Source organism: Phoenix dactylifera, chromosome 1, assembly GCF_051530095.1.
Source record: "Phoenix dactylifera cultivar Ajwa chromosome 1, Ajwa_hap1_PhDact_Kaust_v1.1, whole genome shotgun sequence".
Lineage (NCBI taxonomy): Eukaryota > Viridiplantae > Streptophyta > Magnoliopsida > Arecales > Arecaceae > Phoenix > Phoenix dactylifera.
Genome location: NC_143190.1, coordinates 58,792,284 through 58,814,587, shown reverse-complemented (window position 1 = coordinate 58,814,587; position 22,304 = coordinate 58,792,284). Strand labels below are relative to the sequence as shown.

The 22,304-nt window shown below is 39.8% G+C and overlaps 2 protein-coding genes across 6 annotated transcripts; both read right to left on the bottom strand.

Moving 5' to 3' along the window:
* Positions 1 to 6,605: 6,605 nt before the first annotated feature.
* On the bottom strand, positions 6,606 to 10,567 carry RLP29 (receptor like protein 29). 2 transcript variants are annotated; one of them, XM_089926077.1, is made up of 2 exons: positions 10,066 to 10,567; positions 6,606 to 9,919 (listed from the first exon to the last, which is right to left on the bottom strand). In XM_089926077.1, exon 2 carries the CDS (start codon positions 8,760 to 8,762, stop codon positions 7,341 to 7,343), a length of 1,422 nt encoding a protein of 473 aa, XP_089782203.1. In that variant the 5' UTR covers positions 8,763 to 9,919; positions 10,066 to 10,567; the 3' UTR covers positions 6,606 to 7,340. The 2 variants fall into 2 exon arrangements, with proteins under 2 accessions (XP_089782203.1, XP_008812547.4); XM_008814325.5 differs by having other exon boundaries at positions 6,606 to 10,255; positions 10,394 to 10,567.
* A 143-nt stretch (positions 10,568 to 10,710) lies between these two features.
* Positions 10,711 to 19,803, bottom strand: LOC103723412 (integral membrane protein (Protein of unknown function DUF92, transmembrane)). 4 transcript variants are annotated; one of them, XM_008814317.6, is made up of 6 exons: positions 19,372 to 19,802; positions 17,621 to 17,874; positions 13,723 to 13,846; positions 12,552 to 12,656; positions 11,183 to 11,362; positions 10,711 to 11,095 (listed from the first exon to the last, which is right to left on the bottom strand). In XM_008814317.6, exons 1-5 carry the CDS (start codon positions 19,768 to 19,770, stop codon positions 11,267 to 11,269), a joined length of 978 nt encoding a protein of 325 aa, XP_008812539.1. In that variant the 5' UTR covers positions 19,771 to 19,802; the 3' UTR covers positions 10,711 to 11,095; positions 11,183 to 11,266. The 4 variants fall into 4 exon arrangements, with proteins under 4 accessions (XP_008812539.1, XP_008812540.1, XP_088564115.1 ...); XM_008814318.6 differs by having other exon boundaries at positions 10,711 to 10,971; XM_088707989.2 differs by lacking the exon at positions 10,711 to 11,095 and adding an exon at positions 12,726 to 12,789 and having other exon boundaries at positions 11,188 to 11,362; positions 19,372 to 19,803.
* Between the last annotated feature and the right edge of the window lie 2,501 nt (positions 19,804 to 22,304).

The following is a 22,304-nucleotide window of genomic DNA, read 5'->3' as shown; positions in this document are numbered from 1 at the left end:
CAGTCCTCCAACATGTTTTATGATGAACCTCTGTTCGCGCCATAAGCTGTGTTTGGATGCTGGTTAAGTGGCGGATTAGAGGAACTGTTCGACCAAATACCACTCAAAAAGTTGCTCAGACAATTTTATTTCAGAGAAAAGAATGCAATTTTCCCTTGGTACGGCTGGTTTGAATATTCGAAAATATAACTCATGCCACCAAAGCCAAACAATGTTCTCATGTTTACTTGCGTCGAGATTACTAAAGATGTTGCCCATTGCCTCTCAAGTATATAGATGGGTCTCTTGTCTTTTTTTTTTTTTTTGGTGATTACTAAAGCATTAACTCTGTTTCGTAGAAGTTAATCATGCTTCTCAGCTAAATGCTCACTCTAATTCACCTTAACATGCCAAGAAACATCACATCAAAGAGATCACACATAGGCTATGCAAAATAGCTAGATCACAACTCCACATAGGCTATACAGCAATCAAATGTTTCTTGACCAGGGTAATAATTGGTCACAACCACATTGCTACCACGGCAAACATTTTAACAAACACAGCCACAAAGCCATATCTTGCCCCTATCAAATCTAAAGTCTCCTTACAAACAATAATTCCATTGGCGAGGAAGGAGATCTTACAAAAGTTTTTTGACAAAACTATATACTTGCGATTTAGAAACAAAGAATCAGTTTTTGGCCATGAACTTTGTTAAACCTAATGATGCTTCCACGACCACGATGACGCTTGTAGAATCATAAGGTTAACAGTACTGCTATCAATTTAGCAGGCATCGGTCGCATCCAGAGCCAAGACCGGTCGCTTTCTTTCCACAGCCCTCTCTCGAAAGCACGAGCGCACGTTCTCTCCTCCACCCTGGTGTCAGAGAGAGAGCGGAGAGCAGTAAAAGGCGCAAGCCCTGGTGGCCGGTGGCCCCCCTCTCTCTGCCGGCCGGAGGTCAGGAGCAAGTGACTGCTGCTGCGTCGCCCACGTGAGCCAGCACCGCGGTCACCCGTGCAACCACTCTTTTCTCTTTAGCCCTTTACGTGTTTGTATTAATGCCTGACAGAAGCGCTCCTTTTTGCCGCTGCTCGCTCACACCTTGCACGCTTCCGAGTTCCGACTGCTGCAACGCGGGCAAGGTTTTCTTTGCTGTTTTGTTGCCGTAATGCTCGTAGATGGGCATCTTGCTGCGCGAGGGGTTGCAAGAAATGGGGGCTCTGCCCAGGTGAGAATCACAGGGTCTATTTTTTTGTTGTTGTTGGCTCGTTGTTGGAAGGTTATGTTGTTGTTTATTGGAAAGAGGAAGGAGATGGGATTCTCTCTCTCTCAAACCATGGATTTGTTTAAATAAAAATGTAAAAATTTTCGGTAGTTGGTAGTTGGTGGTCCATCGAGGTCAGCAATTTGCCTTGAAAAATGCTTGGTTAGGTTGGTTGCGTGGTGGCGATTCTGAAGTGATTTTAGGTGATGTCCAAGACTGCCTTTGGTTCGGAAATATATTACTAAAAAAAAATATATATAATATATAGTTGGATGTTGATAGAATCAGTAAAAAAAAATAATAATTATAAAATTAGCCCTCTGGCAATTTCCTCTATTCTGCATCAAAACGCCAAGAGTTTAGCATTATAAATGAGTATAAAATGAAAATGATACGTTTATCTTGTTTAGATTTATTTTAGGAAAAATAACAAGTGGCATAGTGCCCCCCTTGATTTGTTTGAATGCAATGCGATCCTTCGGTCCATCTTTATTTAACTACGTATTAGAAAATTGCATAATATGATAACTTAAATCTGTTGTATGACTAAAATACTCTTGTATGTTAGGATTAAAGGTGGCTCCAATCCAATCCCATCCTTCTCCTCTCTTATCAACAAAGAGTTGATAGTGTTCATGGAGGAAACCTAATTCCCAAACCCCGATGGGTATCAAAGGTGGAATCTTGGTGACGGATATGGGAGAATTCCAATGGGTTTGATAGGGAAATCAGGGGGCAGAGGTCTTCCGTATGAATTCAAATGAGAACAAGGGTACATGTAGTCCTTGGTAAATGCTACTCAAAACTTGATGGGCATTATTAGGGGATTTTTGAAGGCGTGAATGGGACGAATCCTGGTGGATTTTATGGGGGAAGAATATTATCAAAACCCTAATGTGTATTGAAGGTGCTTGAGAAGCTTTCCTGCAAAACCAAAATACTGTCAATAGTTACAAATGGATGTTATTCAAAAAGATACATATTTTTAGCATAGCCCAAAAGAGTATCAAGCAATGAGCCCTATAAATCCCCAGCGAACTCTACTTTTTTTGGTGGTATAACTGATTATTCTCATCCAGCCAGTGGTGCTGGATGAATTCTTCCAAGAAGGGAAGGTGGAAGAAGCTATGGAGAAAAATGGTGTGGTTGTCGGCCTGCATGGATATCTGTTGTTGATGCAAGCATGGGGGGAGGCAAGGTCTTTAGAAGCAGCAAAATTTGTCCATAATCATAAAGAACGAACAATGATTAACGTTGAAGTTCGGGCTCATAACAAAATCTTGGATATGTATTCCAAGTGTAATTCGATGGCTGGTGCTTACCAGCTGATTAATAATGATTGTCTTACAAAGGATGCAAATGATCTTTTCGCCGAATTTAAGCGAGAGGGACTGAGGCTTGATGGACACAAGTTTGCTGCTATTTTTGCTGCACGTAGTGTTCTTGAAGCAATCTATTCATGCTGTATGACATTAAAAAGAAGGATGCTAGTTACGTTCCAAAGACAGGATTTGTGCTGCATGGCATTGACCGAGAATCCAAACAGCAGGTTTTACTTTGTCACGACAGGAGGTTGGCTAATGCTTGCAACCTTATGACTAGCCTCGCGCCTCTTCCTCGACCATTTCATGGATAGCATCACTGGTGGTAGCACCAGCGGCTGCTGCGAGGGCAACGATGAGAGATGTGGATGGTCATTTTCACCATTTGCTGATGGTCATCTATCGATCATATGGAAGATGGATGAAAGAATTACATCATACTCAGAATGTAATTTCAGAAATCTATTTAGAAACTTTTAAAGTCAAATGGCTGCTTTGCAACTTGGATAAAGTCGACAGGATAAAATTATATTTTTTTTTATTTGCTTAATCCTCCAACCAAACCAAAACATGTCCTCTCTCCGCTATCGTATATAGATTGTGCTGGATGTTGTTTAAGCTACGTGTCTGAAACATCTATCCGTAGCTGTGAGATTTATATTGGAGATCGATCAATCGCCGAGATTTATAATGGAGGAGGCTTTAGCACGGGCAGCTAAGATCACCCACACATTTGTTACCAGGAGAACTTTAATAGCTCGGGACATGTGAAACACTTTCTTAGCTCTTGCAACGCTTCAAATGGTATTCATTTTCCGAGAGCTTCCATCCTCAAGTATTCTCTAAGTTAACTTTGATGGCTGTATACTGGATGGTGGAAGCAGGGGTACAACAGGATTTATGATTAGAGCACCAGACTCCAAACTCATAGTAGCTGGTGGGAATTTAATTTTTGACACATCGATCCCATAAGTAGAATTGAGGACTGCATGGGCAGGTATTAACCATGCTCGACGTAGTCTGAGAGCTGACTTCATTCTCGTTGAGGACGACACAGCTATAATAATTACTTGAATTTAGAAGCAGGCCAGGGAGGTGGGTATGCATCTTCTGTTACAGGATATTTGGAGCAAGATGAAAGAAGATACTTCTTCTACTGTAAAATATATCTATTATGAGATAAATGGGCTGTAAATTAGGTCACCTCTTCCGTAACTTATTATTGGAATTATATGCTTTAGGCCAAGCTCACACGTATATACGATGGAATTTTAAGATATATTATTTTTTTATTTTTTTATATATTTATACCTCTTAACAAATGGAGAAAAAAATCTACCTATCGCCTCGAGGTGTGTGCCGCTTTGGCAAGACCTGTCAAATTCATGTTTAAGTGTCCCTATTGATGTAGGATGTTGACTTGACTTTGTTGAAAATATGTATTTGCGACGGTACGACTCATCCCATCGGCCCACTTCCAACCCTTGTGGGATATAATACTCATTATTCTTTTTCTTTTTTCTTTCCTGTTAATGTATTTATTATTTTTCAATAAAGTTTCGCATTCATGGTAAAAGATGGGGCATTTTTTTCCATCAAGGCCTGATATAATGTCACAACCCAGTGGATTGGATGGCTTCTAAAAAAAAAAGGCTACTTGTCAGGCATCGGAATCTTCTTTTCAGATTGCTTTCATATTTGTTCCATCTGAAGGATTCGATATGAGCCATGTCCGAAGCCAGTGCTTGTGTGAAACCTCATTAAGCAACTAACCTACTGATGTTACATTTGAAAACCTATTTATTGAACGTTGGGTATTTTGCTCCTTATTCAATTCCACAAAGAAAATTGATGCAATATAAACCTTAGTTGTTAACAAAATTTGGGTCAATTGGTTGGCACCATTAGAAGAGGTCTCAATTTTGAGTTTGAATGATGGCAGTATTTTGAAAATAAATTATGCTATTATAACATATCCTTGACTATTATATTTGTTATATTTTATCTAAAAAATTATGATCTCATATTCAAATCTTTTGTATTAAAATAAAATTGTTATTAGTATTGCTACAACAAGAATTAATGGTATTTTTTTCATTCATTTTTCATCAAATAAAAAATTATATTTTAAATCATATACTTATTTATAAATAAAAATCAGCAGATAATTTGAGTTTTGACAATGATAGTTTATTTAGAGAAAGATAAAAATAAAATTGATAGTCAAGTGGTACTATTCCCATCAGTTTGAAAAGGGACAAGACTTCATTTGACCTGGCTTAGGTGGTATCAGCTGGTTGGGGAAAAGTCATGTTCTGTGTTATCGGCCCTGCACCTGGAACTGACAGAGCTTGACAGCATTCAGCCAGCCAACCATCACCTCGCAAGAGACACGTCGACTTCAATTATCTTTCGCTCGTGTTCCCTGTTCCTTCCTCCGTACCATATGCAAGCGTGTGTCTGGTCCGCTCTATGATCAACTCCAGCCTCTCTGTCCAAAGAAAAAAAAAAAAAACAACAGAAAAAAAATATTTGATTAAAATTTTTTAAAAAGAGATGAAAAATTAGTTTTTTTTATAAAAATAAGATTCTTGTATTTAAAAAAAATCATATAAAACATGAAAAAGACTAATTTGTACCTGTTGAAAATTGGGCTTATTTTTTTAAAATAGTTTCCTTTTAAATTTTTAAATAAAATTAGGAATTTTCTTTTATAATAAATATTTTATATAATTTTTTATAAAATAGATATTCAACCAAATATAAACCATTCGATAAAATGCTGCTCTTTTATAATCAACTAAAAATGTAAAATCCACTTTTACAAGCATTATCTATCCAAGTATCAACATTTTACAAAAAATATTGTAATAATTTTTTTTTTTTCTACGGACTAAATAAGTTCTCCAGCTTTGTGTCATTAGCAATAAGTACTGCATCATGATTGAACGAGTGAACTAATGAAGCTAACACGGTATACCTATTAATCCTCATGGGCAGTTCTGCTCTTGAAATTGCTATGGCCAATCCCCACTGGAACGTTGTGGTGAGTGGGCTCCATCGTTGTGACCTGAGGCCTTGGACTGCTCCATTGACATTATTAAACGCACCTCCCTAAGCTCTGGACATTTTAAGAAACAAAAGGCTAGTGTTTGATGTTGGATCCCGTTTAATTAAATCTGGGTTTAATTAAACGGGATCCAACATTCTCCCACTTGGACCATATTGACGCCATTTGTCAATATAGGCCACAACTTGACGGGATCCCAACATTTGAAACTCTCTTTTTTCTCAAATTTACTCCCTCCTTTGAGAAACAAGAAAGAAGGCACTCCGGCTAAAATCTATATAATATTTGAACCAAGGTTACTGATATCCAACGCTAGTGATTTTACCAAGTAAGCTAGTTAGAACTCTCGGTATTAGCAGCATTTGGTATAAGAGGGCACAAGGTCTATTGTGACTTTTGCTTATTGCATGCTAGCATCCATGAGAGCTATGCTATATTATAACTTCCAAATCCCAATCCACCTGCCATATTCTTACATAGGCATTAAACGAGTTTGTGTAAAGATCCGGAGCCTTATCCAAAAAGCTAACTGAAAGTTATTATTTAGATTTCTTGGTCCTATATAAGTACTCAGGATCTACTCATTGCATGGCCAAATATAGGACTAAATACACATTCGTACGGTCCTCACATACTCCTTCCATTTAAGTCCTATACGTCCTCAGTAAGCTAAAGGTCTAAATCTATTCAAATACAATCATAAATACCATAAATTCAATTTGGACCAGTGTTGTAGTGTTCTTTAATCCATATAGACTATAGGTCAAGTTTGCTCTAATATTATTTAGAATAATCAAAAAAATTTTAAAAAAAACTGGTCAAAAGATATTATTTAAATTAAAATAAGACTAAAAATACGTTACGTTTGCCAACCACCCCCCCCCCCCCCCCCCCCCCCCCCCAAGTCTCCATTCTAACAGTGCATGCTAGGACATAGGATGTGATGCAAGGATGGACTTTTGGCACCAACAACACAAAGAGGCAAACATCTATATACCTACCTCAGCGACATCTTCCGCTTTCTCCAATTTACCAACTACTATTGTGGTGTCCTTTGTCTACAAGGTGATACTGCCCCGAAATGGCCTTAGAGTACCATCTCATAAAATAAAGAATTTCTGCTTCTATTTCGCACACGGTTTCCCCTGTTTTGGGGAGGTGGGGGTGATTTTTCTCTCCTTCCCCGATTGAGAATACTTTAATACTAAGTTCGCCAGGACTCCTCAAACAGGTAAGACAGAGACAAAGATGCGAGCTCTATATCCACACTAACTTCTTAAATATAACCCAAAACTCATTCCCAATCATCACAGTACATGTGTTCTCCCCATAACATTAGCACCAAGCTTTGGAAAAAAGCCAAATCCAGATACAGAAGGCAACCAACACCAGCTATATATGGTGGTTCCTACCGAAGAGTCGGCCCAAATCTGTAGACCGCTACGCCACATGCAGTCCTCCAACCTGAAACCATATTAGAAAACACACGGCCGGACTTGCTAATGGCTGCAGATGACCAGCTTTGGCTTGGATTAGTAAGTGAGAACTTCTCCCAAGACTTCCATGAAGTCCCAAAGTGGTTTCAAAAAACATTAGCTTTTCCTTTTAGCGATGGTATCGCGTACAACTCGAACAAAAGAGTCGATGAAAGAGGGGAGTTAGAAAGTTATAGATGATTAGATGATCAAGAAGTGTAGATTTAAAACCCAGTAACAGACCAGAGAGCCAAACAACCCGGTAACAGAGGGAAGTTAGAGAACAGAGTTGATGGAGCTCTAGCTGAGCTCCTCAATGGCTGTTGCATGGAGGAGGCGCTTCTATTACCTGCACAAACTTCAACCCCAACACTGATGCTCACAGAGCTCTCGGATCCATTGAGACACAAGCCTGGATTCCCACTCAAGTCCAGGTTCCTCCCGAGCCTTTTAATGAAGCCAGCACTGAAAGGAACCACACCAGCTAGCATGTTCCTGCTCAAATTCAGATGGTACATCCTGCTGAGGCCGCTTAAAACTCCTGGAATCTCACCGGTGAGCCTGTTGTTCTCCAGAGACAGAGTGGTGAGATTGGCCAACCAGGCAAAGCTCCCGGGGATCGAACCCGAGTAGCCCGAATTGGCTAGCCGGAGCTCCTGCAGCTTCGACAACCTCCCAAGCTGGGACGGCAGTGGGACGAACATGGGGTTGTCATCCATTATGAAGTACTGGAGGTTCTGGAGCTTTGGCAGGCCCTTTGGTAGCTGCCCGCTTAGCTTGTTGTTGCTGAGGGCTAAGAAAGCCAGGAAGCTGAGATTCTCCAAGCTCTCCGGGACGCTTCCAGACAGTGAATTAGAGCTCAAATCAAGTTTCTGGAGAAGACTTAGCTGCCCAATTGATGGTGGGATGGATCCTGTGAGGGAGTTGTAGCTGAGGTCAAGGCCTGTCAGGCTGCTTAGACTACCCAACTGGGCTGGTATGCTGCCTGCGAGGGAGTTGTAGCTGAGGTCCAGGTGGATGAGGGAGGTCAGGCCAGAGATGCCCTCAGGGATCTTTCCATGGAGGTGGTTTTGAGAGAGTGTGAGGACCTGGAGCGAGAAGAGGGAGGAGATATGGGGTGGTACGGGACCTATCAATGATGGATTTGATTTAAGGCTAAGTTGTTGGAGAGAAGCATAAGCTGCCGGCTTGCGGGCTGGTGGTGGCATGGAGAGGCTGGTTTTGGTGGTCTTAAAGCAGTTGAAGAAGAAAAGAGATTGGAGATGAGGGAGGTCAAAGACCTCGGATGGGAAGGTGGCAGTGTTCTTGCAAGTTGGGTTGGGTGCGACTCCAAAGTCCAGCCTTGTGACATGGAGGTGGTTGTCACTGCCTGGTTTGCATTCAATACCAGGCCATGAGGAGCCCGGAATGCATGGGTCTGGGTAGGAGGACCTCCAGTCCCTATCAGAGGACATGGTCTCCATCACATGGAAGAGCGTCTCCTTCTCAAGAGAGGCCATGCTCATGGATTGAAGCATTTCGGCTTGGCTATGACTGTTGGTCCCCCGGGGTTGTTGGGTGGAGACAGTAAAACAAGCAAGTGAAAGGAGAACAGGAAGCGCGACCAGGATCTGGGGGAGGGAGAGAAGGGCAGGAGACATTGTCATGCTGGGATTTGGTAACGAGCGAAAGTAAGCAGGGAAAGGGAGAAGAGTTTTGAGAGGTCTCCTCCTCTCCTACCGTACTGGGTTGGGTTCTCACTTCTCATGAAGCTGGCTGCGGAATAGGGAGCCGGACGGAGAAAGAGGAATTGCCTTGGAGATAGAATGGGCTCTGATGTGATTGATATGATAGGTTGGTGGGGTCCTGATGTTTTTATTTGAAAGGGCAAAGAATCCATGTAGCCTCAGGACTCGGGAGATATTGAACTGAGAGATTTCCGGGTTGGGGGACGGGAATGGTTTTTAAAGTTTAAATAAAGTCCACTCTTTTTTTATTGTTTTGATGGCTAACAATGGTTATTTCTTGTACCAAAAAAAAAAACAATAGTTATTTCTTTATTTAATATTTTTGTACCACTTTGTTTTTTTTTGGGTACGAACCACCATTAATTTTGGTGACTCTCTCATAGACTCTTCTCCTCTACTTTTTGAAAATTTCTGCATAGCAGATCACGGTACAAAGCCTAAGGCCGCAGCCTCGCACTCATTTGATAAAATGAGCTTGAGGGTGCACCGAATAGTCGTACTAAAATTTCTGTTCAAGCCAGTCCGAAGCATCATTCGTGGACTACATGCATCACAGCCTGGAATTTTACTATTAAAACAGCCATAACTTTAATTTTGAAACTACAATCTAAAGGTTTTAAGTCGCTTATAAATATAACGCTATAAAATTACTAGATAATTCAAATATAGGATAATGACATCATATTTGACCATTGACATCAACAATAGCACCGCATCAAACAAACATACTCGATATATAGCATGATATCAAACAACAGAGACCAGCAGCTGTCGCTAACTAGAACATATGGGCCACCACCATCAAAAATTTAGAGACATATTCTCAAAAGAAAAGGGGAGAGAGAGAGAGAGAGAGAGAGAGAGAGATCATACTTAAGGCGTAACGACAGCAGCAGCACATCCAAGAACTCAACAAGCAGACACACAATTGCAGCGGATACGGAAATTTTCCATACCGGCGGCGTCCCCCACACATCCATTTACATATTCGCTTATTCGAACCCGTAAGCCACACATCAAAAGGTTGGAAAGCGGCGTATGCCTGAGACTGAAGAATCTCACACCGAAAGCACTTGCTGCAAGAACGTTTCAGGGCACAACAAAGACATGCCATGAGCTAACGGGAGGTGTTTCACATATAAAAGGGCATTCCATACCCCTTTAAAAAGAGCAGTTTCTCTATCTCATTTAACTACATGCATACACGTTTACCGGCACATACAGATATCTCAATGCATACGTGCCCCTCGTGCCGAACTCCACTCTTTTGGTCTTCCGCCAGAGAAATCTTAGGGCAAGACGCGGACCTGTAGGCAGGCTTCTATCCCACCAAGTGGTTCTGGAGTAGGATTATATCCAAGAATATATAGTAATAACGCGCCTGGTGCCAATTTTTAAAGTCCAAACAAAACCTGACAGTGGGCAGACATCATTTCCAAAAGCTTAAATTTCCAAAATCTAAGAGAAATAAGAGGCTCCTGTTTCCGAAGAACAATGTTGGACCATGGATTCCCCATAAAAAGACAGTGGATCAGCACATTTGTACATACCTAACAATCAACAAGGTTCCATATCAAAATGGGAAAGGTGGGGACCTTCCAATGGTGTTGCATGGCACACTTAAATGAATTCAACCCAGAAATGACATCCGATACAACCTGAACTTAATACAGACAAGTGCTGACTCTGGGCTTGGAACAAAGCAAGCTGCAAGCTGCTCAATTAAAATTTTCCAATAGGTAATCTAATGACAAAAGCTTCTTCAGAAGAAATTACATACAAAGCCATGGAGAAATAAGTTGAGGATATTTGACACAAACTGAAGAAGAAGAAAAAATGTCCAGATCATATGTTCAGACATGGAGAGTTTTTGAATAATGGGAAATAATTTTCTTTTTCAAGTTTCTTGCTACTAATGGAGTAAATTATCTAAAATGAATCATTACACCAACAAACATTTGATGATCAAGTCACTTATTTTGCAACAAATTGCACCACTCATTGGAAATGATAACATAAGGCAACCAGCAACTGAAAAGAACAATTCTGAAAATTTCATCATGTAATAACTGACATTTACACAATATGTTGCGCTAATTTGGAGTCACATGGATCAGGCTATCATCTTCTGTTCAAAGAACACGGCAAACATGTGAAGGAAGGTTGAATTGTTAATTAAATGCCTCTTAACTTTTCATTCCATGCAGTTTTCAAGAACACAAAGTGATCCTCTGAAAAATTTCAGGCCTTACCTGCACGAGAAATCAATCCTTTTCAGAATTTCGGTATCTTTTGTGGTTATAAAAAACCATAATTTGTTTCAGTAATCTTAGTGTTACCTTCTTGTGTTGATGAACTCGATCATTTCATTTGTTAGTTCCATGTGATATGCATGCAACAGGTATTGATGCTATGGCTATTATTTACTGAAGGTAGCTCTGTAGCATGAGGTGCTGCATCAGAACGGCCAAAATGCTGCCGATGGAGATGTTGATTACATTGACAGCATCATTGTTCAACTGTACAACAAAAGAAGTGGCAGCTAATGTTAACCTTGCAGATCAGAAACCCAAAAAAATCCTAATAAACAGCATAACTACAATAAAATCAATGACCAGTGAATAAATATAGTACAGTAAAATCCATATGAAATTCCGCGGTACAAGTAGAAGCTAGAACTTGTGCACTATAGTGCCTGTAAATTGTAATCATATCGATGATCTTGTATAGGTCCCTGCTGGATGCTAGGCAGTCCACCTAAAGAAATATGGGAGAAAACCTTTTTATTTCCTTTTTGAATGAAGGATAGATAAAGTCAAGTAGATGGTTAAAAATCTGCTTATGTATATCAGTAGTAATATAACTCCATTTTGAATTAGTTAAATAATTGTTGAACATAGAACTGCATCCTTAATTTTAAACAATGTGACCTATTATGAATTTGGACATACCTTCTCAGTATTTGTCCATGACACCATAGAGGATCTTCTTTTCTGATTTCATGTTCGAAATTCTGATGGTTCTTCCATCTTTTATATCAATACTAGTTCCTACTAAAGTGCAGCTGCAGCCATTTTTGATGCAATTCACTTTAAATTCTTTTCACTTCAAAAGGCTTTCATACTTTATAGACTTTAACTTTCCAGGCTTCCACACAATCTGAGCCCTTTTCTTTTTCTTGAAAGATATTGGTCTTTTGTTGCTTGCCTATAGAGTGACATCACAGTTGGTCCTCCACTTGATGCAGATGGTTGTTTTCTCTAACATGCAATTTTTTAATTTCATTTTTCCTAGCAAAGAACCATAGACACCTCGGTGTCTCACTTTTGCAGCATACAAGTCATGCCGGGGTTCCCACTATTGCCTGACTTTTTTGCATTATACAAAAGCACTAGCTTCTTTGTCATTATGTGAAATATCTTCCTATAAATCATCTGCATGTGCCCTATACATGAGTCTCCTAAATCACATCCCTAAGTCTCCACCCAGATGAAATTCTGTTGGAAATTGTCAATCTTAATCTCTCCATTATATTAATAGATGCACTTGTTCTACTTAAACGACACATCTAACAAGCATCATGTTGTGCAAATATTTTACTCCCTTTTTTTTCTTGTCAATGAAGAAAGAACCAATAGGTAAGGAGCACATTCACCATATAACTCATAACTTAGAAGAATTGAGCTGGTCATTGGAATGGCAACTCACCCATCTAAAACCTTCTTTATCTTGTAGTGCAGCACCAATTAGGCTCTCACCAAAATTTGCAATCTGGGATGCTAGAACACATATAGCAGCTTGTGGTACATCTATCTGCATCACAAAGTCATGATGTGAATAAAAATTTAACTAACATATACAGATCGCTGTTATTAGCAGCACTTGCACAGCAGGGACAACATAAAAATCCGAATAGGTGGGGAATTGTTGGCCTGCTGAGAATCACCTGAAACGGGAAAGATTAATAAGTCATCTCAGCTGCAAGGTTTGGGAAAAAGGGACAAGCATTCTTCGTAGGAAAAGGTAGTGAAAGGTTTGGAAAGTGAGGAAACAAATATGAATAAAAAAGGTCTTTGGCAAGACAATGAACCAACATATTCATTTACAAGCTCCTGTTATGAAAGATGCCAAGTTACAATTCTGACAACAACATCTAGCCAACCATGTACATTGGTTACATTATTGGTAATCGAACAAATATAGGACCGAACATATTAATTTTTATAAAATTAAATCATTCCAACAAAAGATTAAAAATATTTTTAAAACAAGCCAAGCTACCTACAAAATAATAAGTAGGGTCAGATAGCATCGCTAACCTACAAAATAAGCCTATTTTAAACAGATGGATGTCGTGTGCAAGTTAAAAGCTCTTTGTTTTTGGTGACTGATGCAGTTGCATATTTTTAGCTATATTGGAGCATCAATACTCCGTCTGTGCAGCCCTGGCTCTGTTTTCATGAATGCTTTTCCAACTTTATGCAATTGTGCCTCATCAACTTTTAAATTTCTAAATTCAAAAACTAACACTCACATTTTGATTCTACAGATATTTTTATATTACTTACAATGATTCATTACTGTATTATCTCTTCATACATAATAAGGCAAGGATAACTTTTACATTGATTCCAGCTCACAAAGAATTTAGTAGCAGATGGAATGATAGCCACACCATACACTATTTTGACATAAACAGGACTTGTGAGTTTATATAACTTATTTGTAGTCAATAAAAAAGAAAACTGAATTCACCAACTGATACTTTCAGTAAGAATATCCATAAAATATCAGCTTTAACATCTTCTGTTTCAAATGTGAAAACTATACATTAAGAATAACAATTTAGATAAAATGATCTAATTAATAGGAAAAATACCTCTCCCAGAAAATAACCAATGCTAGCAAGAAGAATTGAAGCTAAAAGTCCAGCAATGGTCCCCTCCACACTTACAGCCCCTTCGGTACCTCTTGGGACTACCTTGAACGTTGTAACAAGATACCTGTTCCAGAAGCATCAGAGTGAAACAGTCATGAAGTGTATATCCATAAGGGAAAAATTATTGATTGAGAAGTGGCGGAGTCTCACTAGCACAGAAACCATTCCTAGGAGCAGGCAATCGTGGCTTTACTAGAAGGATACCTATTGTGAATCAACACTATGCATGCTCTTATTTCCTCAAACATGCTGATTACCTTAAACTACACGCACCGAATGAAAGTTCAGAAGCAATTTTTTCCACCTCATTGTTGATAGTAATAAACTGTTATTAACAGAAAAAAGAAAAAAGTTTGTTGAAGGTGCAGTTAATCAATGGCAAGTGAGGATACCACGTTTAACAATTTACAAAAGATGTACACAACATTATAACATCATCTCACAACCATCATCTAGTAAGCTGAGTAATGTGATTCATTATATGCACATAATGTAATAAAACAATCTTACAACCATTATTTCAGGATCGGCAGAACCATCCCGAACCGCCCGATTCAGGGCGTCTCTAGCCGTACCAGCGGTGGACCGGAACAGTTCTGGCAATGAAATTGAGATGCCGTCACCGGAGGAGGAGAAGGAAAAAGAAGAAAAGAGAGAGCGAGCGGGGGAGGAAGAGGAAGAGGGAGGGAGGCCGGCAGAGGGTGGCGGAGGCCGTCGAAGGCTGGCGCCTGGGCAGGGGACCTGGCTGTGGCATCCGCCTCCTGCCCGGGCGCCGACTGTGAGGGCTCGGTCCATTGACCGAACCGCACACAATTGGGCCAGTGGGCCAACCCAACGTAGCCAGCCCAAGGGCCACCGTGCCCTGGCATAAGGTAGCCCATCTGGAGGCCACCTTGGTCTCCTTCGGAAAGGAGGAGCCCTGCGATCGCCAGCTGTTGAGGCGGTTATAACCGCCTAACAGCCACGGTTGTGGCCATTTCCTCCCCTCCTTCCCCCGGAGAGGGCTATAAAAGCTCGATGGGTCCCTTCATAGAGACACCTTCTTCCTCCTCACTGCCTCTCTTCTTCCTTCTTTCAGTGGCGGCAGAGCTCTTCGGAACCACCGTTGAGTCACCGAAGCGAATCAAGGTAAGTAACTCGGGCACAAATCTTATTGATTTCTAATCACTATTTAATTGTATGAAATTACAAAATTGTATTTGATATGATATATTTTCTCAAAATTAGCACCAAGCATATGATTGCATATGATTAATGAATTTGATTAAATAGCACTTCTTCATGAATATGTGATTGGATATGAATTATGATTATGATAGATTGCATGGAAATGATATTTGTGGCATGATTATGCATTTTTTTTAAACTATACGATGCAATTTATCATTTTTCAATCTATTTATGAAGGTATGATTTATGAAAAAAAATAATGATTTATGAACTCTCAGATAGCTATGCCCACCTCTAGAAATAGAGGCCACTCAACACTCTGGAGCTAGCATCCAACGAATACGGCCATCTGCCAACGGGTTAAAGTTGGTAACGAATATGAATGAGTTATAAAACTCGTCGACTACGAATACGGCCCTGTCACGAAGTTATAGTAGTCATAGCAGCACATCCGTCTGAGAGCATGATTTATAAAGCATGGATGGCAACATTTTTTTTATAAGACTTACATTATCATGTTTATGAACTTGCAAGGCTGCAGTATACATTGTTTTATGACTGGTTTTGAGTATATCATCTATGAAATACTTTATTTTGCTATAACTATTATATTCTTCAAATGATGCATTGGTATGAGAAAAATTATGCTTGATCCAATAAAATGGTATTTGGTTACTTACTGAGTTATAAAACTCATAAATCCCATATGATTTCTTTCACAGATCAGTAAGGATGATAGGGGCTGGAGCCCAAAGACTAGGATTTTTAGGAGTGATGTGCTTTGGATATTTTGGATGATTTTAGAAGCTATGTACAGATGTCTTTGGAAAACATTTTACGAATAAATTCTATACTTATCATGACTTGTTATGTGGCTTCGTGTTATTATGGGCAATAGCTTATGGTAGCACGGCCGTGGCACGGGCCGTATCAGGGGCGTGGTAAATCATGTCCGGAACCGGGTCGTGACACCAGCCTCCAACAGCCTTTGCCACCCTCTGTCGGCCTCCTTTTCTCTCCCTCCCTCCCTCCCTCTTCTCTCTCTCTCTCTCTCTCTCTTTTCCTTCTCTCCCACAGTTTGCATTCGCCCTCTCCTGTGTCGGTACAGGCCCAACACGACACGGCGCGAGCCCGTACCGACTCGTGCCGCTAGACAACCGGTACGGTGTCCGATGCCGGCACAACAGACCGTGTATTATTCAGTAAGCCAAGTATTGAAGACTCCAAACATATATAACACTTCTTGTATCATAATATATCTGATGGCACTTGTTAATTTTATTCATAATAAGTGGATTATCACCCTCTAAACATGAGTCTTTAGAGTTAGATCTTTATTGGAAGTCTGGACTAAGGAGAAACTATTAGAGGATGTATGGTGTTGTGGGAATAAAGGGGTCTGGACTTAGTCCCACATCGAATAAATAGCGAAGAAGTTTGTTCCTTAAGTGGAGGGGGGCAACCCCTTTCTCTTCAGAGACGCCTTTTGTGGGGCAAAACCGTGAGGAGGGAAGAGACTATGAAATCCCTCCCAAAACAGACAATACCTCTGAGGAGAACCAGTCGCCTCTGCTGTTTCAGCCCGGTGGGGACGAGGTCGGAGGGCGGAAAATCCTCCCGTAGCGCTGGACGTACGGGCTGGAGCCCAACCTTCCTTGACCTCATCAATGGTGAGGTCGGAGGGCGGAAAATCCCAACATAACGCTGGACGCGCTGGCCGGAGCCCGACCTTCCTTGACCTCATCAATGGTGCTTGGAAATAAAGCGGCATGGACTTAGTCCCACATCGAATAAATAGCGGAGAGGTCTGTTCCTTAAGTGGAGGGGGGAAACCCCTTTCTCTTCAGAGGCGGATTTTGTGGGGCAAAACTGTGAGGGGGGAAGAAACTATGAAATCCCTTCCAAAGCGGACAATACCTCTGAGGAGAAGCAGTCGCCTTCGCTGTTTCAGCACGGTGGGGACGAGATCAGAGGGCGGAAAATCTTCCCGTAGCACTGGATGCGTGGGTCGGAGCCTGACCTCCCTTAACCTCATCGATGGTGAGGTCAGAGGGCGGAAAATTCCCCCGTAGCTCTGGATGCGCGGGCCGGAGCCCGACCTCCCTTGACCTCATCGATGGTGAGGTCGGAGGGCGGAAAATCCCTCCGTAGCGCTGGACACGCGGGCCGGAGCCCAACCTTCCTTGACCTCATCATATGGTAATGCAAAAACATACACTAAAGGGTTCAGAAGCCAAAACATACACTAACAATAGATAGCCCCATCACACCATAACTATACATACATATGTATACAGCAATATATCATCAACTTTTAGAAGAAAATATGTTAAATAAGAGTAGAAAATAATCTTTGCACAAGAGAAACTAATGGGACAGTAGCATGAACATTTGTGGTGTACATGAGCTAGTTAATAAATGTGTGAGAACAAGAAAATAAGCATAAGAAACTAAAAACATGACCTAAGTGCTGGTCCTGTCATTCAATGCCGCTCAGCACATACTGTCCAGTGCTGATTTGGCATGTGGCACAGCTGCATGCCACCGCCTGCCACACCATAGTACCCATGCTAGCAAAGTCGGCCAAGATTTACCATCTTATTCAACCACAAGTGGCTGAAAACATTCTATATAATAGTATAACAGTATGTTTGACCAAGATACTTACGCAGTCTCCCCGTATGCCTTGCCTATCTCACTGGAAACTGTGTCACTCAACTTAGTACAGAAACTAGCAACAAAACCAAGTTTCCAGAGCCCTGCAAATGAAGCTCCACCAATACCACATATTGATAGGAAAGCACAAACACATCCGGCAGCACTGGAACCGATCACGCTGCCCGGCCCTCTTCTTCCTCTCCTTTTCTCAGCCACTCCTAAAGCTTCTTTCTGTGTTATCTTCAACTTTGTTGCCACTGTTCCCTGCAAATCTAGTAGACATTGAGAGTGTAGAAAAGTAATCATATTAAAATGCATAAAAGATGATGAGGAGATATCGTTTATGAATTACAATGTCTCTATATGGTCAATATGCTATAGTACACAAAAAAAAGTTAAGGAGACTTAGGTGAAGAGAATATATAAGGGTGAGCATATGGTAAATAAGTTTCGCAACTGCAACATCAAAATTAAAAATCTACATAAAAGAAAGGAAATAGGCAATCTAACAAAAAGCTCTAAAATATGAACTTCAATTAAAATAAACCTCTATATTTTTACGGACTTCTTTTCCCTCAAAGCAAGTTTGCCATACTTCACTAGAGTCAATTTATTATTATTATTATTTTGACCAGAGTTAGATCTAGGGCTTGTCAAATTAAGGTGAGAAATAGAAATCGGTGTCACCTCAATGTGATTGTTTTTGACACCAATTTATTGCAGCTAGATGGCACTTAATCACCACGTGAATAGTCAGCCTCTAACATCTCTATCTACTACATCTAATACATTTAAAGTGCAGCATAAACAGATGCAGCACCCATGTGTGAGCCAAGCTTCATCATTATGAAATTTAATATAAGACAAAAGGACAAACTCAAGACTGCTATTCGATGGGATTTTAATTCTTGCACTAACATTTAAATAACATTATGAGCTCCAAAGCCTTGACATAGTAATCTACAAAGCATGCATTCAAGAAAAGACAGTTCAAGCCATAACAAATTGGACTGTCTACATAAAAAAGCATTCAGCCTCAAGGTCATCCCACAAATGTATAAATTGTAAGTGAATTGTGGTTAAATCAATCGATGAAATTTCTTTAGTTTTCTCTCTAGATTATACGTGCAGTCCCCTCAAAATGATCATATCCCTTTTTGACAGAGTGGCACCACATCATTAGGGTACATAAAATACATACCAAACTGATGGGACAAGGCATCTTGTTTATGTCTATGTTTATGCACTAGAATTCCTGAAAAGGTTCAGCATGCTGTTAGATGAACTGATAAGTCACGAATGAAAAACAATTGATCATAAATAACGGCATGGGTTTAAAGTGAACTTAATAATATGCAAATTGAATGGGAAAGGAAAGTTCAAAAGTGGACTCGGGCGATGTTCTTGGTGTGAGAAAAAACAGTGATCTGACCATGATCATATGCAAAGAGAGATAAGAGAAATTTGCGATGATAATCTGGGATGATATTTAAAGGTTCCAACTCTTTATGACAAAGATTCAAGAAATTCAGTTGAAATACCTGATACTTCGAACTTCTTGAAGACTCACAATTAGTCAATCTATCCAAATAATATCAAAATTCTGCTAACTAAAGAAAGATCAAGATTCAAGAATTCAATTGCCATCTCGATTATGAGAAAAATAATAAAGATCTCAATTCAACCTTCAATGCCAGAATATAGTTAAGAAAGAATCCAGAGACAAGCATTTAAGGCAAAACATTGCGAAATCCCACTTACAACAATGAAATAGGCGGCAACAAGGAGGAATCCGGGCGACCCGAAGGCCCTCCACGTTAAGACTCCCAGGAGAAACGCCGCTCCAATCCCTGAAGGGGAAAGCCCCGAGACGAGAATCGGGGATCCAACAAGAAAAATGAGGAGATTGCTGGCGATCGCTGATTTCCACGTTGGGGGCGAGGCCTGGAGGAGATCGAGGAGCGAGTCCTGGAGCCCCGCTAGCTCTTGGAACGCGAAGGCCCTGGGGGGAGAGAGCATTCTCGGAACCCTAGATCTCGGTTTGGGGACTAAGGTTTTGGGGATCGAGAGTAAAGCGAGGGAATTGGGGACGGAGAGTCGCCGGAGAGGATGCGGCGACAGCGGTGGTCTGGGGAGTAGAAGCAAGAGAGCGGAGGCCATTAGACGGTCTGTTTTCTCCCTTTTCTTACGGGAGAGGGGGCTTTAAGCGGCTTCAACCGGACGCCGCCATAGCTTTTTTTTAAATTTTTTTTTAAACTTTTTCTAAGACACGTTTTTTAAATCCTAATTGTGCTCAAGAATTATTTTACAATCATTCTTTGTTTTCAGAGTTGTATCCAAAGGAATTTTGCCCCTTGCAAGGAGAAAAAGTATAATATGATCCATAATTAATTTAGATTATTCTCTCCATTATATTCCAAATAAAAAATTATTAATTTAAATATTCTATTTTTTTGCACCTAGGGCATGCCCAAATTTATATTCTCCAAGAGATGTTGGATGCCATTTGGCTCTACCCTAAGATTTCTTTTTTCTATAATGGACAACTTATATAAATCTAATATAAATACATCATAACAAGTCACATAACATCTTGAACAGCTCTTCCTCATCCGTCTAAAGAATCTTTTCGAAGTAATTTGCCATAAAGAACACCGCTCATTGGATTTTCTATAGACGCGATTTGTCTTAAAAATAATGTCGTCATTGGCCATGCCCCATATGTTCTAAAACAGAGAGTGGTGTTGAGTAGGTTGGTATTGGTTTGCAGTATACACCGAGCATGACTCAAATCAGTCCAAATTGTTTTCAGCTCCACCCCAGTCTCTATCCTAAGCTTCAATGAGTCTATAATTTTACAGTTAAGTATTAAGATGGTAGCCACATTACTTAATATTTAACTTCTCGTGATAAAATAACATAGAATCTAACAGAACAAAAGCATTACAGTTTGAGAAGAAAAGAGTATTTTAATTATCGTTTGAACTCGTTGTCCATATGATTAATATATTCCATGATCTCGTAGACCCAATAGTTACCGGTTACTACACTTGTCATTTATGTATTGCTAGATTGTAGCAATAAAAATTTTCAAATAGATAACATATGTCAGATCAATTAACGGGATAAATTAAATGAAATAGCTGATTTTCTGTATTACTTTTTCGTCTGACATCAATGAGATAGAAAAAAGTCAATCCTAGTATCGTTCTTAAAAGAAATTAATAAAAGTGTCGAGAAGAATCATTTATGAATGGAGACTTCACGAAGGTACCTTTCGCAAGAAAAAAAATAAATCATAAAGTTATGGCCTTTTCTATTTCCAGCCACTTTAAAAAGAGAAATTTTCTGAATAATTTATCTCAAGACTAACATTTTTGATGGCTCTAAATTTTAGACTTGTTTGGATCGCAGAAAAAGAAAATCATCAAAATATTTTTTTAAAAAACTAATTTTGAAAAATATAATTTTTTATTTTTTTAAAAAAAATTTGATGGCACTAAACTTTCGATTAAATGTAGAGTTTGTAGTGCTTTAAAATTTATACATAATACAATCCAACAGATGCAAAAGAAGGTCCCTGGTTTTTTCGAAAGATGCAATCCGAACCGTGAGGACGATCTCCCAAGGTATATACGTGAACTCAGCTTCCATCCTAACTGGTCAGAAGCCGGAACGATGAGTACAATATAAGAGATACGATGGAGGAGTGGGGAATGGAGATCGAGAGACAGTGGACAGTAGTTGAGACGGACATAACGTTTTACAGGACATTCTCGTGAGGATCTTTTTGGTTGCGTTTGGTCGAGGCGGAATCCTCTCCAGCTTGGGTTTGAAGTGGAGGCCCCAATTCAACAGTCCAAGTTCTTAGGTGCGTCAGTTTGTGGTCATTGATTCAACCGGACACTAGTAACCAGTGAGGATTCAAACTTAGTTTAGGTTTATATCTTATAATATGGTGTATAATAAATCTATTTATTATAACACTATTTATTTTCTGCAATCATGTCTCCTTCGAACTTACAAGAAAATATAATATATATATATATATATATATATATATATATATATATATATATATATATATATATATATATCTACCTCATCCTATTAGCTTAAGCTTTTGGGATAAATAGAGATTTCAACATGATATCAGAGCAGAGGTCTTGCTTAAGCTTTTGGGACAAGTGGAGATTTCAACAGAACTTGGCTAAGTTGTAGCCTCTTTCCCAGTCTAAAATTAGAAACAAGTATGCTAGGCCTAGGATGAACTTTCTCGATCTTGGTTGGTCCCTGTATTGGCGTAAAGGGTCATCTGGAAACATATGGCTCATTCTCAGTCCGGCGGCGCAATGAAGGAAAGCTGGTAATGTCCATTTTCTTATTTTCAGCTTCATCAGAAATAAGATGACCCATCGAAGTGCTGCACCTCTAGGTATTCAGTTGCACGTCCAAGGCTGAAGAGAATAAAAGTTTGATCTGCAAATTGACAGAGACCTTAGCGGTGTTATAGCTGCATGCACACAAAGAAGACAAAACAAAATAAAGTCTTATTTAATCTCCAATAAGATGTCACAGTTCTACTCCAACAATCCCATTTCAACTGCAGTCACAAAGAAGGCCATTAAATCATCATCAAATGATGTTTTGAATTTCCAGACTCCTGCTGGAAAATGTTATATATGGATCCAAGG

What these genes read in the sequence shown, in the direction of transcription:
- RLP29 (XM_089926077.1), bottom strand. Translation starts at nt 8,762, where the DNA reads ATGACAATGTCTCCTGCCCTTCTCTCCCTCCCCCAGATCCTGGTCGCG.
- LOC103723412 (XM_008814317.6), bottom strand. Translation starts at nt 19,770, where the DNA reads ATGGCCTCCGCTCTCTTGCTTCTACTCCCCAGACCACCGCTGTCGCCG. An exon ending in AAGGCATACGGGGAGACTGC is followed by an intron (nt 13,847 to 17,620) that starts GTAAGTATCTTG and finishes CTTCTGGAACAG; the next exon opens with GTATCTTGTTACAACGTTCA. An exon ending in TTGGTTATTTTCTGGGAGAG is followed by an intron (nt 12,657 to 13,722) that starts GTATTTTTCCTA and finishes TTTGTGATGCAG; the next exon opens with ATAGATGTACCACAAGCTGC.